A 15,410-nucleotide genomic window follows, 5' to 3' on the forward strand; every position below is an offset into this window, starting at 1 on the left:
GTTACAACCTCTGAGGTAGATATTACAGACATACTTATGTTAGAGGAAAAAAAAGAGGGGGTCACATAAATTAAGTCATATGCCCATCTCTCACATAGCTAGGAAATGTCAAAGGTTAACCATTTGAACCAAGATTTTAACTGATTTCCAAGTCTAGCACTTTATCCAGAAAGCCCCAAGGCTCTCTAAATCCTATTCATGACTGGGAGTGGCAAAGGAGAAAAGATTGGGAATACTTCTGACAGTAATCCATCTTTTTCTTCTCACCTTACCCAGAAAAGGTGTTGGTTTGGGAATTTTATTGTATGGGGAACTCCTATGCTGAAAATTCTTCTTACTGATACAAATCAGTAACTCAGATTTTGAAAGATTTATCCATAGAGTATTTATACCAAATAGGCACACAAAAATGGTCCTATTAAACCAGGGGTCCTCAAACTACGGTTCGCAGGCCAGATGCGGCAGCTGAGGATTTATCCCCCTCACCCAGAGCTATGAAGTTTCTTTATTTAAAGGCCCACAAAACAAAGGTTTTGTTTTTACTATAGTCCGGCCCTCCAACAGTCTGAGGGACAGTGAATTGGCCCCCTATTTAAAAAGTTTGAGGACCCCTGCATTAAACTTTAAAATATATACAGCATATTGTCTACCTAAATTCTGATATGTATGGGGTTTTTAGGAATAACAAGTTTTTCTGAAATGCAATTCTACATCAACTAAGAATAATAATATGAACATTAAAATAACTTTGAAATATTTATTGACTTTATAATGAGGCATAAATATTTTAAATAACGATAATATTAACATTAAAAGGAACTGTTAAGATAAACTGGCAATTGTGGCCTCATACCCAAGTGGTTATATGGCGATTGGTATCCCCAGGCAGTTGTAGACTTGAGGTACATGTTAATAGTCTGCAGGGTGAATTCTCTAAAAATACTGAGGGGAAAAAGAAAATCAGTCCTACAAAAATCCCAAGGACTTTTCCCATCTTCCATTTTTGTTCCGAACACACATCATTAAGCTTACTCAGCAATGGACAAAGAAATTGGATGCATCTACCCACTGCCCACATTTCCAAATGGAAAAGGATATTCTCAGCTATACCACTCTGGCTCTGCAAAGAGACTGAACCTCTACTCTAAGTAATCCCCAGGGTAAGGAAACTTCTAGTACCAATGCAGGAGGCTACCTTCTCTGCAACTTAATCCAAGAGAATTGCCTAGTACAGTGGTGTGAAACTCAAAAATAAAGGGATCCTAGGTGGCCATATATTGACTTAGAAGACTACAAATTCATAACATTTATGTTGCATTTGTATTTCTTTTATTAGACATTTCCCAATTGCATTTTAATCTGATTCAGGCCCTAATCAGGAGTTTTGCAGGTGATGAGTTTGACTCTTTTGGCCTATAGCACAAAGTTAGTGTCTTACCTGGGTAGCCTAACCAATAAGCGTCAGATGTGAGATCAAAACCTAGGTTTAGTCCTAACTTCAAGACCTACTTGTCTTGAATCACCCCAATGTCTCTTGGTTCTTTATCCTAATATTATATATTTTGCATACAAAAAAACTTACTCAAAACCAAAGTAATACAGTGTTGAAACTATTTTCACTCAAGTTATAATAACTAGTATTTATACTTTGAGGACTTTTACTTATTTAAATTAATCCACAAAATAACACCGTGTGAGAGATGTTATTATCCCCATTTTACAGATTTAGAAATTGAGGCTGAAAATGTTGAGTGATCTGTCCAGTATCACGCCTGTTAAGTGTCCCAGGCAGGTTATCCTAACTCAGATCAATACTTATTCATTATGGTGCCCATATTCAATCTCAGTACATAAAATGCCGACTTATATATGAACACAAACACCTGGTTGCTGATACTGTCTCTGATCCTTGTAAATCTCAACTTTTACTAGCAAAATAGGTAATGTAAAGACAACTCTGGCCACTGTTTTCTATTACAAGTCAACTACATTAAGAGGCAGCAGTTGAAGATTCTTTTTCCCACCCTTCACTGTATGACCAATTAAGAGGGAAACTTATAAAAGGACAGACAATGAAGTCTACAACCTCAGATTTCTCCTTCACATAGATCAGAACTAAAATAGATATGTTTTTACTTCTACATCCATCACACATTTATGTTCTACTTTTATACTCCAATTTACATTTTATCCTATTTTCTCCTGTACCCAGAACCAGACTGATAAAAAGTTTCAGGGTTTAATGTCTTTAATTTGTGCCAGGCATTCAGGGTGTTAATTTATAGAGAGTTTCAAAGATATTTGTGGGAAAGAGAGAAGAAAACACTATTTATTAGCAGGACACTTTATGCTTACAGTGGTTCATATAACAACTTCAATTTGTAAACAGTTTAAAACCAGGGAAACCACTCCTGTTCAGGGTCTTTCATTATCTGTTGTCATCAATAAAATAAAGCAATACCATAAAGAAATCCCATGCTTTGGAAATAAAAGTAGTAACCTCTCTACTCAAAGTTAAATGCACAAGTCCATATTTTTCAGTTAAATGTTGTTATATTTTCCAACACTATCCAAGGATTGAATTTCATAAAATTGACTTAATTATACCATTTCCTCTATCAGAAGTTCCCCGCCTCAAAAAACTATTATTCTTTAAAAATGTCCTAAAATGTTCAAAAGGAAAGTGTGTCATCATAATGCAGATTAAAACAGAAATCTCTGGAAACTTTTTATTTGTTACAAATAATAAAGTAGTATAAGGAAAAACCAAAAAAGAAAAAAAATTGCATTAGCATCAACTCTACTCATGAAAGCTATATAGAGAAGATACAAAAATTTAAAAAAAGAAAAAGAAAAAACAATATGCTCAAGGTTCTTATCTTTTTCTTCCCATAATAGAATATATATATATATTCAGAAGTATGCTGACTCTTAAATAGGAACCTTGACCACCATGTCATAATAATTATTTGCACAAGTGTTAAGGAAAGGTCCTAAGAAAAAGCTTGCCAATGTTATAAATATGTCAATGTCAATAATATAAAATATATATTAATATGAATGTACATACACATAATGTGCTATCTCCAATTTTCTTTTTGCCTAGTAACTTATTACTTTGGAATTGTGATGTAGAAGACAACTGTGGAGTCATGTGCCTTCTTTTGGAAACCACAGAACAACAAAATAGCTTTCCACTCTTCCAAAAAGAGCAACAATAAAACTCAAACTTAACATCCTGAAAAAAAATTTTTTTTAAATATTTCTTTCCTCCCCTCAACCGAATCCTCCTAAATATGTTGTTGAACTAAGGAATAAGGGATAAGAGGTAAAACAAAGCAATCACTGTTGAAAAAAAGATTTGCAATTGTTCACATTTATGTAGTAATTCAAAGTTTACAAATAGCTTTCTTCACAACCACCCTCTAAATTAAGCAAGCATTATTATCACTTCACACCCAAGAAAAAGTCAGAGAGGTCCATGGAAACAGAGATAGCTGACATAATAGAAATATAAAATCAAGTACATGCATATAGTTCTCAGACTTTTTCTGTCAAAAATCTACAATCCTTAATTTTTTGTAACTAATTTCAAAATTTAGACATTTAAGTAGTTCCATGCTAATTTCTCTACATCAGTTCAACTTTTAACTTCTTCCACAATTCTAAAGTTTGCTCTTTTTTAACAAGGTAATAAATCATTGCAGATAGAGCCTACTAAACAAGCCATTTTTCACACTGTGATGTTTTAAGTGCCAACAGCAAAGCAAATTAACTTGGGAAAATGCCCTGGCAAATTCTGCCTTACCTATTACATACAAAGGCAGCCTTCAGGGTTTTGGATTACTCTAGAGAAAACCCAGAAACCTCATTTAGCTTAAAATTCCCAGATCATCACAGAATGAGCTACATCCTTAAAGAAGCTAGAAAAATTTAAGGCCATCAGATTCCTGACCCACATGTGATTAAGGAAAACATCAAATTCTACCAAATACCTTGTGCAAAATCATGTCCTTAATTATTTTGCTTCAGTCTTTATGTCATCAAGACTAGACTAAAATAAGAGTGATCAATTGATCAAACAATGCTCAAGGAGAAGCAACAGAAAAATTCTTAATTAAAGCATTCAAGCATTCAAGTGGTTTATCTAGCAATTCAGATTCAAACTGAAAAATCTACAATTTTTCGGTTTACTGCATTTGCAAAGGTTCACTCTCTAAAAATCAAGCAAGAATCTGTATCCAAAAAAAAAGTCTTTTTTTTAAAAAAAGGATGCCCAGTATACTTGCTGATAAAAGACTTCTTAATATTAATAACAAGAAAATTAACATCTAGAAAAGCTGAAATCATTTTAATAAGGAAAGAAATCATATCAGCAACTAAAAGAGGTACTATTCAAAGCTTTTTTTTATTTAACTATTTATTTATCATTTATTTATATTTATTTTTTTAACAATTATTAATTGTTAATTAAAAAATTGAATATTTATTTAACAAAAATATTAATATCTAATATTAAAGCTAAGATGCTCCAAAAGTGCAGTAACTATCCATGTCATGATTTTTATGAATTTATTGCTACTAAAATAATTAGGAAAGTCACAATATAAAACAAATTTCTCTTTAAAAAAAAGTTTTGCAACAAAACTAAATTTATACTGATTTAGTCAAAGACATAGATTGATATGAATTATTTTTAAAACTCTTTTTGAATTACTCAATCACTAGATGAAACCATCATTTTTAATCTCCTATACTGAACCATCATAACATACCCATTATAAGTAAATGCTAATAATACACACTGACGTGAAACCTTTCAGAACAACAAACTGAACTAAGAGTGGGAGAGCACATGAGGGGAAACTGTAGAGAATCACAGAAACAAAGATAGAGACTTCAAGAAATTTTCCAAGCGCCCTTTACCTTTCTTCTGGGGAAGATCACATGTGAACTTGATGAATGATACTGTGTTCACAGAAATATAGACCTAGACCCCTGAAAGGAATATTAGAGACCACCAAATCCAAACTCTCATTTTACCAATGACAATGCTTAAGCCCAGAGTTGAGAATCTATAATTATTTCTTTGCTCTTCTGCACCCCCAAAAGGCTATTTTCAAAAACTAGCCCAAATAACCGCACCTTCCAATTTAGAAGAAATAAGTGGAACTTATAAAAAACTTTCTCTTATACAAAATTTAACTGACACTTAAGACTATTCTACTAGCCTTATAATAGTGTTCCCTTAAATACAAACTATGTGGTTCCCTTCAGTGTAATCCAAAATAGTCTTAAATGGCTCAACTTCCCTTTGGAGACTTTTCCCTAACCCTAATCATTAGGTCAGGAATTTTTCCTTTCCTAATCTTATCCCATTACTCCTAGATATTATACTCCTGTGTGTATTGTATTAATTATCCACTCAGTTTTGTTTACACCTTTTTTATTAGGCATTTACACACTTAGGTTTCCTTTGGTCAATTTTTTATTTGCAAAACTAATTTGTATTTGTCTTTTCCAATCTATAAGTTATACATACTATACTTGTTTTTTAATCTTCTTCTCCTGACCAACTTTCTTTAATTTCTAAATTCTCATAGGCCCAACTTCTTTCCATACCAAGGAACCACAAATTAAATACTATTAGATCCCCTTTTTTAGGCATATCACATTGTGGAGCCCCAGAATGGAGGGGTATTTTTTCATAATACATGACTATAACAAGGCATTAAGTTTAAAAAAAATTTCTCTAATTCAAAATTTAACTGATACTTAAGACTTAAGACCTCCTTTACAACTTCATTTATTTCATCTTACAGCAATGTATCTTACTGGATACTATGCATTTTGTTTTCTGTTATTTCAATATCATCTGACTCTTCATGATCCCATTTGGGATTTTCTTAGCAAAGCTACTGCTACTGGCATGAGTTGCCATTTCTTTTTCCAGCTCATTTTACAAATGAGAAAACTGAAACAAATAAGGTTAAGTGACTCAAGCAAGGTCATATAGTAAGTATCTGAGGCTGGATTTGAATTCAATCTTCCTAATTCCAAGTTCAGTGTTCTACCCACTGTCCATAATAACTATATATTTACTAAGGGAAGGCCCATAATACGCTACATATCATCCCTTTTTAAATTTTAATACAGACTGAGAATCAAGAGTAGAACAAAATTACCTATCAAAAAACATCCAGTAGCATGTCCACACTCAATTTCTTCTCAGAACAGGTATCAAAATAAAAATTACATTATATTGTTTTAATACCCTTGCATAAGAATTTTAGTATAGTAAGTATGGGACAGTGGTTTTCAAAGTTTTGTTTTCCATCTTTACACTATCAAACATTATTAAGGACCTATCCAATTTACTATTACTAAAAATAAAGCATAATTTTGAATTTCTGAAGACCCTCTGAAAGGGTTTCAGAGACTCCTAGGATTCTCTGGAGCACACTATGAGAATCACCAGAACTCAAAAGTATTTTTTCATGTGAGTGGTGTAATGTAAATTTCTGAAGCAACCATTTAAAGTAATTTCTTCCTTTAGTTTTTCCTCAAAGGTTCAGGTTTTCTATCAAACCACTAACATCAAGTTTTAAAGCACTAAATGTCAAATCCCCAAAATATTATTTACTAACAGAAAAAAAGGCAACATCTTAACATAATTTTGACAAGTAGCAAGAGCAAAGACCATTTTGCTCTAAATTGTAAATTAAACCCACTTAACTGTGGCAATAATTTAAAATCTTACAATTACCTATATCTGTTTGAAACATAAATCTGAATTTTAAGCCCTTGTACAATACAAAGGAGAGCTAGCATCAGGAATGGGAGCTCAAGTCTAAAAATGACAATCTTCAAAAGTCTCTCTCTGGGCTCTGGTTCTATATGGAAAAAATGAAAAATATACCACCTGTTATCAGTTCATCTTAGTTGAGTATTGTTAACTGGAAATAGAGATAATTCCTCAAGTGTATATTGTTTATACAAAAATCATTAGGGAAACCTTGTAAAAGTATCTTATAAGTGAAATTAACTTATAAAACAGTATCATTCTGGCACTTCAGTAATTAAAGTCTTTGAATATACTCTAATTTATCATTTAAAAAAAAAACTAAATTCTTTTCTATCTCGAATACTAAGGCATTATAGCTTACTGGGAAAAGTGAATTTGCTGAATTTGGAATCAGAGGATCTGAGTTCAAATCCCAGGATCTGCCATTTAACCTTAAGCAAAACTGCCTAGAAGCCTGGTGTTTCCTTATCAATACAAATGAAGGGATTTGGATTAGATGACCTCTAATTTCTTTTGACTCTAAATCTACATATATCCTTGTAATCTTAAAAAGAGAGCTTTTAAAAATAAGTTATTCTAAAAATTCAAATTTTCTTAAAAATAACAACATATTTCACTGCCCAAAAGAAAAATTACTTTCTGCGTTGCATTTCAAATAATAATTTCACTGTTTGTTACTAAAATTCTAAATTATTTTCAATTCATTCATGTGCCTATATCTGTATCAATCACACTCCTTTCACAAATTATGCATTCCTTAAATTATCTTTGCCTTTAACCTAGGCATAGAAATGCTTTAGAAAAATACTTTAACCATCCCCAAATATGGGCACACCTCATCCCCTACTTCAAGAAAAGGATTAACAAATCTAATCTCTAATTCTTTGATCAAATTGTGAAACTGTCCCCAAGAACTTAAATGGGAAGTATAGGATCATAGAAAACACTCCAAGAAGAGTCATTTATTGGCAAGATCACTAGACTGAGTTTGCAATTGGTTGCTAGTTCTGATCTGGCCAGTTTAAGACTGTGTTATCTTCTACAAGTCACTTAACCTCAGCGTACCTTGATTTCCAGTCTGCAAAATGAAGAGGTTGGATTAATCTCTAAAAGTGCTTATTTATTACACTTTTAATTTTTTATATGATCTATACTTTACTCAAACTTGATAAGAAAAAACTTCTAATTATTCCTCTGAAATGCCTTAGGCATTTGAGGCTTCTCTTAGTAGTCTACAATTTGTTCTTTGCCTAAACCAGGAATTTTTAACAACACAGCTCTAAACCAATTAATTAATCAGGGGAAAATCTAATTCAAGGTATCAAGTAAGTATCTGTAAGCATCTGATTCCCCACTTTAAGAACATGACCAATTCTCTCTCCTATTCTTTCCTCACCAAGTTATTTTCATTCTTGTCTCCCCGGTTAGAATGTGAACTCCTCCAGAGCAGAAATTTTATTTTTGCCTTTATTTGTATTAAATCAGCATTTTGCACAGTACCTGGCACATTTCTGCTGTGCCAACAATTTGCACAGAGTGCTTAATAAATGCTTGTTGATTGAAAAGCTTCAAAACATGACAAGATATCAGTACAAGGCATCCTCATTGCTTATGATGGACTTTTAATTCACTCCAAGACCCACTTCCAATTAGCCATCAAGAATTAACATTTAGGTGCAAGTGACAAGAAGGTAATCTGTTACAGGGCAGTTTTAATCAAATCTGCTGTAGAACTTAGGTGGTCCAAACTATTGTTTCAATATGTAAAAAACTACATGCAAGAACCAACAAATCAGAAAAAAGAAAAAAAAAAAATCCGACATTCTCCTTGTTCACTGCAATATGTTCCCCAATTCCTGAAATTTCAGAATAGGCCAAGCAAAATGTCTGACTTATAGGAATCTCCAAAGAATATATATTTGTAAACAAATATATAACTATATAATTGAAGTTGCTATGACAAGTGCCTTTTTTTAGGTGATTAGCTCTAATTTTGCTGCTTTACAGAAGAAATTTGGGTATTTTTAAAAATGTACATCTCTCCACCCAAAATGTCAATGCTGAATTCAGTATTTGTGCTAATTAAGTAAGATATGTCTATAGAATCAAGTACCACAGTAGGAGAATAATTATGGCCAATGATTGTCCTTTTTTATAAAACTACTAAGTGAACCCTAATAAAAATTCACTTTAAGCTATGAAACAGTATTTTCAGTTAAAGCCTCCTTTTAACTTAAAAGAATTCACAAAACAGAAGTCTTTTTTACTTGAAGTATTAGATTTTAACAAGCAATGCCACAATATGTTTGGTCCTAAAACTTGCCTGAAACAGTCAAATGTTTCTTTCCAAAAAGTTTCTCTAGACTTTTCCCAACAAAGTCAAATACTTTAAAATTACACACACACACTATATATATATATATATATATATTGTGTGTGTGTGTAATTATATATACTATACACTATATTATACACTATATATATACACACTATATATATATATATAATGTGTGTATGTATATAGTATATATATGTATATGTATATAGTATATATATATATGCAAAAATGTACAGTGTGTATATATGTTTGACTGCTATCTCAAATGCTGACAACTGCAAAGAAAAGATTCACAAGCAAAACATTTTCGTAACTATTAGCTATGGCTTTCAAAAATTCTACTTACAGCATTGTATGTCTAATGTTTGTCAAGTCTGTAAATAATGTAAAAACAATACACAAATATTCTATGCTTAAATTACATCTACTTTCCTTTTTAATCATGCGTTTATGTGAGATAAAATTCTTTATGCTCAGCATTATATTCAACAACAAATTTGTTGAAATTTAATACTTGTCATATTTACAGTAATAATTACCGTAACAAAACAAGATACATTTATACATTTTTCACATATAAAACAAAACAAAGCCTTAAAGACTTGCTCCTATAAAAATGATTGAAAAGCTTATTTAAAGTGTTTTCATGAAAAAAAGAGTCAAAATTCTTGGAATAAATATAACATACAAGAAAATATCCATCTCAAAACTCCTCTTGGTTCAAACTTGATCATAAACTACAAATCAAAAGTACAGAAAATTTACAGGATAATCTTACAGCTGTATCTAAATTTACCAAGCACCTTTGAATCTTTAAAAGCTTCTTGATAAAAATAACATTTAAAATGTTGGACCACTGATAGAAGCAAGAATTCAAAATGAGCAACTTGGGAAAGTTCTGACAACTCAATGTGATCAACTCATTTCCTATCATAACCTTAAAAACAAAAAAACAAACCAACAGCAACATGGCTTCAGCAAAATTGGACAGATTTTTATCTAAGAAATGAAACATCTTGCCTTCTATAACCCAAGAACTGCTGCTGGCCACACTGGAAGTGCTTCCCATACATACAGAGAAGGAAGGCCAATCTCTTAGCCGCAAGTTAGGCAGGCCTCTTCCTCCCACAGGGAAGCGCATGACAAACGCGGCGTCATGCGATTTGTGTCACCGGGTCACCGGCAAAAATTACATGCAACTCTCCAACTTCGGTCCGATCCGGCCTCCTGAGGCCCGCACAAGTACCTCCAGGGCCTAACACACTAACAGGGGAAAGCTTAAATTGACCTACTTTCTGATCCAGTAAACACTGAGCCCAGAGTTGGACCTAAGACAGGATTTAATGGAGGCCTCTTCTCAATCTTTTCCGAGCCTCCGTGGCCAACAGCGAAGGAACTTTTCCTGGTTTTCCTAGGTTCAAAATGAGTATGCAGCCCAGCAATTCTGCATCTTATACGCTGGGCCATGGGGAAAGCAAAAAAAAAAAAAAAGGGGGGGGGGGGAAATCCAAACCCAACACATTCCAATTTTTAAAAACAAAACAATATTAACTACCCCCACAAACCCGCGGCAAGCCCTTCTCGGGGTTAAGAAAAGCAGCGATAGAAGAGTTTTGACTAGACCAAGGTTTTTTATCGGCTCCATTACAGCTAGGGAAACCCCTCCCTCTACGATGTTGGAAGAGACCGGAGAGGGAAAAAAGCCAACATCAAAAGGCCGGCCCGGGAGGGTGAGAATGGGCCTGCCTACCCATTTCGGGATGTGCTACCACCTCCATCCCTTTCTCTCGCTTGGCTTGGATTCGGCCCCCTCCCCGGATCGGCATGCCTCACCACAGCAGGGGCTCAAATTAAATAATCATAATCATAATCATGGCGTTTCCTCCTGTCCAACCCCCCCCTGTTATCCCCCCTCCCGAAACTGCGAATGGGCTACTCCCCTTTCCCGTAGTGGGCCAAAGCCTACATGTAACCTCCCCTCCCTCGGCTCTCTCCCGGGCCCTGGGATCCGGCCCACCCAGGGACCCGGGGAACATTTCATCCTCCCTCTCCAGCCCTCGCCACCCCAGAGGCCCGGACTCGTCGGTCACCTTCCCTCCCTTTTCACCTCCACCATCCCCCATCCGCATTGTCTGTCTCAATTCAACTTTGACTAATATGGATTCCTCGGGCCTGGGCCCGGCAGTAATTACAACCTACTTCTCCTGGGGAAAGGGACTGCTAGGGTAGCTCCCCTCTTTCCCGTTCAATCTAATTCCCACGGAGGGGCTGGGATGAGTCCCTCGGTTTCCCTCCCCTCCCCCCAATCCTCTCTCCTTCCCCAGGACCACAAGTTTACCCTGGACAGGGCCTAAATACGAGAGGCAGGAAGAGAGTTGAACACCTACAACCTCCCCTTCCCGTGTAACCCCCCCCAAAAATTACATCCCACCAGCCCACTCCCAGCACCCCCAGGCCCCGTGGCGCCGCACTGCCCCACCTCCGCCAAAGAGGAGATGGGAGGGTAGGGGGATGGGAAAAGCAAGTTGGGGGTTCCCTCCCAGTCCCCCTTACCTGTCATTGAGCTGGTCCTCGGTGCCCGGCAGCGGGTGAACGACGAAATGGATGGACGTCATGGTGCTTCCTCCTCGTCCTCCTCCCTAGGACACCCCACCTCCCTCGCGCTAACCCGTCCCCCCCTCCCCCCAAAAAAACAACCCCTCTTCTCGTCCTCCTCCTCCTCCCAGCCCCCAAATGGAGGGAACCAAATGCGCAGGGGCCGTCTCCTTCTCCCCTTCCTCGGATTTCTCTTCCTCTTCGTCCTCGTCCTCGTCCTCCGGCCCCCCCCGGACTGTGTGTGCGGGGCCGGCCGGCCCGGCTGGCGGGCGGGCGGACTGGCGAGCAGGCGGACGAGCCACCCGCCAGCAGCTCCCCCTGCGCCGAGGGGGGAGGAGGAGGACGAGGAGGAGGGAGGGGAGAGAGGAGGGAGGCGAAGGGAGAAGGAGGAGGGAGGAGGACGGAGATCTGGGGAGGGGGCGAGGGGGGGTGCGGGAGTAGGCGGGAGGACGAGATCGGGGCCGCGGCTGGGCGGGCGTCGGGAGCCGGGAGGGCTTGAGGAGGTAGCCCAGAGACGTGCTGGGAGGGAATGGGCTACCGGGACGCCGGGGGCTGGAGGGGGGCGGCGGACGGGGGGATCGGGCGTGGGGGGGAAGGTGGGGAGGGAGATGAGTCCGCACCGCGCTCACAGGCGAGACGCCGCTACCGCCACCAACACCGCCGCCGCCATCTTCACTTCTGCCCCAGTTTCTCCCTCTCGCAGGCTCCGCTTCCGAGGGGCGGGGGAGGGGGGAGGAGGGAGGAGGGAGGAGACGGGCAGGCGGGGGGGGGGGGGGGGGGGAGGGAGGGGAGAGAGAGAAAGAGGACGGGGGCAATTCACGTTACGGCTCTGCTGATTGGTCGGCGCCGTGCTGGCCTGCCACGAAGCTGTAAGAACGTGAGCGATTGGTCCGGGTGTATCTCCGCCCTCCTTAGCCCTCGCGTGTACGGGACGATAGGGAGCGAGCATTTTGGCCGGAGCACGTGTTCCTGGGGAGGAGGGAGGAGAAGGGAAGAACCCAGACGCTTGGGTGAGAATGCGAGAGGGAATGCAAAAAGGGTATCCCCGGGTGGGAAGCGCAGAGGAGGGGCCTGTTAACGTGTTTTCTCCCAGATTTCCCCGGAGCGACCCTGATCATTTTAAAAACTGTAGGTCTTTTATCTCCTTTTCTTGATCTGCTGTTGTCTTTAAAGTGAACTCGAAAAGACAGTTAAGGGGGAGGGGAGAACTGTTAGAATAATAAGCAAAACAGCGAATGTTTTCTGGGACCTAAAAATCATAGGAACTAGAATTAGAGACATTCATACTCTGAATAGTAGGGATTCTTTAGTTCAGTGTAGTGTAATTTCTCAAATGAGGAAGCGGGGGCCCAGGGAGATAAAGTCAGCCATGACTAGAACCTAAGTTTCCTAGTTTATTCCACTATTCAAATTATGATGTCTGCCTGTAGTTTTATTTTTTCTTTTTACAGGCTTAATCCCTTACCCAAAAGAATTTTTTAAAAAAATTTTATTTAAAAATAACATTTTTAAAGAATTTTTTATTTAAAAATAACATTTTTAAAAATTTTTTTATTTAAAAATAACATTTTTTAAAAAATAAAATTTTTAAAAAAGTTTTTATTTAAAAATATTTTTTTTAATTTTTATTTAAAATTGAAATTTTTAAAAAATTTTTTTATTTAAATATAAAATTTTTTAAAAATTTTATCACTTTGATCCAACAGCACCACTACTAGTTCTGTATCCCAGAGAGCTAAAAGGAAAAGGACATATACATATACATACAAAATACATAAATACATATACATATATATATATACATATACATACAGAATATACATACAAAAAGCAGCCCTTTTTGTGGTGGTGGTGGTGGGATGCCAATCAATAGGGGAATGACTGTACAAACTGGCATGATTATAATGGAATACTGTTGTGCTATAAGAAATTAGGAGGAGAGTGGTTTCATAAAAACCATGACGAGATTTAGATTAACTGATGCAAAGTGAAGAACAGAAATTATTATGCATAGTAAGAGTAATATTGTAATGATGATCAACTATTTAAGACTTTTGACTACTCTGATCAAGACAACAATTTAAGACAATTCTAAGGATCTCATGAAGAAAACTGCTGTCCACCTCCCCCTCCCCCCCCCCAGAACTGAATTCAAATTAAAATATAGTTTTCTCACTTTCTTCTTATTTTTCTTACTTTTTTTAAACACGGAAATGTTTTGCATGATTTCATATGTAGAACTGATGTCATATTGCTTACCTTCTTAAGTGGGGAAGGGGTGAGAAGGAGAGAGAGAATTTGGAATTCAAAATTTTAAAAGAAAATGATAAAAATGAAAATTTTAAAAAAATTAAAATGAGATTGGCCTATCCCCCCAGTTACACTGGACGTATTTGGGAACCCTTGTTTAGTTAATTCCTGGCTCTGGTGCTACCCATGTCCAATAAATCAATTATTAAACGCTCACTATAGTAGAAATTTAATAAATGCAAATGATTGATTGATTGCCAGGTACTCTGTTAGGCACTAGGGAAGTTGAACACAAAAATAAAACAATTCCTGCCTTCAAAGAGCTTACATTGGGGATTTTCCCTGCTCCATTACCTTCTACAGTAAGGGCTCATCTTTTGAAGCCCTCTCCCAGTAGTGTCTTAGCACCAAAATATATTACCAGAACAACTAGTACTAAGCATTTACTCCATGGCTGGCAGACATAGAGGAACTTCTGGTAATTCTTTTCCATGTTAAAATAAATATCCTAACCTTCAAAGGATTGATAAAGTTTTAAATTACACATCAAGTGGATAAATGTTAAAATCATTAGTCTTTGGCAAATAAAGAGCAAATGACTCATAAAAATTTTATGAATTGGAAATTTAAACAGAAATTACAAATTTTCCCACTGAAAATGGTATTATAAAGGGAAAAGAGGTAGACTAAATTAGACCTCAAACCACAAAAGTGAATCCTGAGTTTTAGTAAGATATTTTAAATGTGTTTCTAAACAAGCATCCTGTTAAACTAAGCTGCTTTGTAGAACTTTATTTTACCTTTTACAAAGATTTAGTGAAAAGATTTTCAGCAAAACATGGACATCAAAAATTATACATAAAGCAGGGTAGTTTAAATACTCCATGGGACTAAAGGGACACTTTCATAGGTTACCATTCCAATTGACCCAGATTACTTTAGGTTCAAAAAGTATTTGACAGCTGTTCCGTGAAAGCCCATGTGAACTGAGTCTTGAGATGCTGATCTATTTCCACAACACAGAAAGTGGTATGCAACTAGTTCTAAATTTTACCCCTTGCTGGCACTCTCAGTAGAAAAACTAAAAATTTCCTAATCCTTAAGGATTCAACTAGCAAGGCAGTTTGGCAGCCTCATATGTCCAGTCAGGTCAACAAGTATTTATTACGCTATATAATATGTTATTTTGTGCCAGGCACTGTACTAAGTGCTGGAGATACAAAGAAAGGCAGGACAAAAATAACCATCAAAAAGTAGTCTCTGACCACTTCGAAATTCAGAATATTGGTGGGGGGGGAGGAAGAGTAGAAGGTGGGATTAGTGAGGGATATATGCAAAGAAGTAGATCCAAACAAACTATACACAAGATAAATTAGAAATAATTTCAGCAGGAAGATACTAACATTAAGAATTGGGGATATC

The 15,410-nt window shown here is 36.9% G+C and overlaps 1 protein-coding gene across 6 annotated transcripts in view; it reads right to left on the reverse strand.

Annotated features, from left to right (window-relative positions):
• Window positions 1–11,811, reverse strand: part of UBR5 (ubiquitin protein ligase E3 component n-recognin 5) — a 165,240-nt gene extending 153,429 nt beyond the window's left edge. For all 6 annotated transcript variants that reach the window (XM_012541748.3, XM_003760296.4, XM_023496429.2 and 3 more), the window contains exon 1: window positions 11,697–11,811. In XM_012541748.3, the coding sequence (XP_012397202.1) occupies window positions 11,697–11,758 (62 nt within the window). In that variant the 5' untranslated portion in view covers window positions 11,759–11,811. The remainder of the gene's footprint in view (window positions 1–11,696) is intronic.
• Between the last annotated feature and the right edge of the window lie 3,599 nt (window positions 11,812–15,410).

The sequence above is a fragment of the Sarcophilus harrisii genome, chromosome 1 (genome assembly GCF_902635505.1).
Source record: "Sarcophilus harrisii chromosome 1, mSarHar1.11, whole genome shotgun sequence".
NCBI classification, from domain to species: Eukaryota; Metazoa; Chordata; class Mammalia; order Dasyuromorphia; family Dasyuridae; genus Sarcophilus; species Sarcophilus harrisii.